Source organism: Phaseolus vulgaris, chromosome 7 (genome assembly GCF_000499845.2).
Source record: "Phaseolus vulgaris cultivar G19833 chromosome 7, P. vulgaris v2.0, whole genome shotgun sequence".
NCBI classification, from domain to species: domain Eukaryota; kingdom Viridiplantae; phylum Streptophyta; class Magnoliopsida; order Fabales; family Fabaceae; genus Phaseolus; species Phaseolus vulgaris.
The window spans coordinates 32,802,585-32,805,218 of record NC_023753.2 but is presented as its reverse complement, the minus strand read 5'-3'; the positions used below and the strand labels follow the sequence as shown (position 1 = coordinate 32,805,218).

Below are 2,634 nucleotides of genomic sequence, written 5' to 3'. Positions count from 1 at the left end.
AGTGGAATGGTATTTTGAATTCGATTCCAATTTTTATTATACTGGAATTGGTTTTTCAATTATTCATATCTTGGTCATAAAATAAAAAACTTGAAAATGATAGAACTTTCAGTGAATTTCTTTGATTTCTTCAACAGAATAGTCAACAGATTCAGAATGAAAAGATAAAGCTTATTAGACCTCTAAATATTGAATAATTTCACAACAATGTGTAGAAATCATGACTCACAGTGGAGTGCAGCCAACTTATTCTCAATCTCTTTTATATTTTTCTCAATCATTTTGTGGATTTCTTTGATTTCTTCAACGGTACTTGGCAGGTTTTGACCTTGCATGAACTGAAACATGGACAAGGTAATCTCCTTCTCGTAGTTCTCTTCACGTTGCATCTTCAATTCATTTTGTGCTTTCACGATCCTTTGCATCATGAAGCTTTCGTGGTTCACATTCCTGCTTTTGTTTAGCACAGATGCATTCTTAAACCTCTCCATCACCTTGTTCACTCCTTCTGGATTTGGCCAAACTTCTGTCTCAGAATCAAAAGGATTAGAAATTACAGCACAAGCTGAGATCCCGCAGAGGGTGGCCAGTTCATCCACCTTCTTCATGATACCCTTCTTCCTTCTCTTGTACGTGGTTTTCCTTGCCATGTCATTAGAGATAAAAGCAAGTTTCAATTTCTTCCTACTCATGCTTGGGAACAAACTGATAAGAAATTAGAATAGCTTATGCATTATTTTTCCTGTGCTAACTGGGTTTTATAACCAGTTATTCTTCCTTTCATTTCAAATTCTCGAATCTTTGTTTGGACACTTGATACCACTATCACAGTTTCCAAACACAAACTTATCTACTCATTATCTTTTCTGTATTTACAATTACTGCATTCTTGTATTAAATTGGAAAACAATTAAAATTCATGTGCCATAAATTGCCATACCTTAATTAATTTATTACAATTTTTAAAGAAATATGAAAGATATGGAACTTTTAAGGTTGTAAAATGGATGATATGCCAAAAGGTTCGACTAGGGGTGTGGTTTTGTTTATACGATAATGCATCATTTAAGTTATATTTAATTTTCAACATATGTATTAATAACAATGCTATATTTTAATGGATTTTATGCACATTCAATGAATTTTACTTTCCCCAGTCACTCATCACCTACCTATGAACCTACTAGAATTTTGTTATCTTATTGCCATAAAAATTGACGGCTTAATATTATTATATCTTATTTGTCAATAATTTTGCCAATATTTTAAAAAATTCATATTGCAAAAATAAATATATTTTATATGTTAAATAAAAAAAGGAATTTATTTTATTAAAATTATAATTCTTCATTTAAGTCCACATCCTGCCTATTTTATATAGCTGCCGGTACTTCTTTAGTAAGTTGTTGACACCTAATTTTTACAGAAGCTATATGCATCTGACAAAAAAAGAATCGTATAGTTAAGTTTGAGTTTTTCTTTAATAACATTGTTTAAAAATTCCTCAAACTACAGCCAAACAAATTCTCCCTCTCCACCTTCACCTCCATCTTCGTACCTTCTTTTTCACTTCCATGTTTTTTTTTTTATAATTTTAACAATATCTTAATTGAAATACAAACTAAATTTAATAAAATTTCTCAAATAAAGTTTTCTATAAAAAAAATAAAGCTATTAAAAAAATATCGCGTTTAAATTGATTTCTTTTTTTTTAAAACAATTTGTTTGATGTTATTTTAACTAATTTGTATCATAAAAATACAAGTTTACAATAATTAAATTATTTTTTTTCGAATAATTAAAAAACTAAATCAAATAAAATAAAAAAATATTTAAAAAATATGTTTAGTTCTATTATTACTTTGAGAAAAATAATATTTTATTTTTCTAAATTTTTAGTTATTCTTCTAAAAGCAACGAAACTCAGAAAAAAAAATCGTATAGTTCAAAGAGTATTTTTTTTAACTAAAAATTGTAAACATTACATTTGTAAAGTGAGTTTTAATATTACTATACCATTAACCTAATTATATGAGTATGTTTTGTTGTATACTGTTTTACAGGCTGCATTTGTTTACAACTCTTACAATTGTCAACTTATTATTTTTCAAACAAATTAATGTTATGAATAGATGTTGTTTGAGTTTTGGGGAAAAGAAAGTTGTCAATATATCAAGGGGTTTTGTGTGTGGGTTTTGACGTTATATTATTGCATCCTCTTGGTGCCTTTTGAACGGATTCAATTACACTGATTAGAGTTAAGAATTTGAAGGATCTCTGTCTATTTAAGTTCTCTTCTCACACACATATATTTGTACAATAAATTTTTTATCCATATAATCCTTATTTTAAATGAGTTTTAATTTTTTTAAAATTCCTTCAATATCGAAACATTATATTAAGATTTTTCTGAGTTTAGTTCACTATAAGCAAATCATGAAATATAAACCAATTTTTAGAGACCAAAATAATTAGTTGTAATACTAACTAAATTAAAAATCATTTTAAAAACTAAACAAAAAATTGGTTTCTAAATTGGTATCTAATTAACAATCAAGGTTTTAACTACCAATAATTGTAGTGGTTCTATCCATATATGAAAAACTATATTAAGATTTTTTGTTATTAATTTGT

The 2,634-nt window shown here is 27.0% G+C and overlaps 1 protein-coding gene across 1 annotated transcript; it reads right to left on the bottom strand.

Moving 5' to 3' along the window:
- Positions 1 to 218: 218 nt before the first annotated feature.
- LOC137829404 (agamous-like MADS-box protein AGL80) lies at positions 219 to 692 on the bottom strand. Its single transcript, XM_068636206.1, has one exon. The coding sequence runs from the start codon at positions 690 to 692 to the stop codon at positions 219 to 221; it is 474 nt and encodes a 157-aa protein (XP_068492307.1).
- Positions 693 to 2,634: the final 1,942 nt, after the last annotated feature.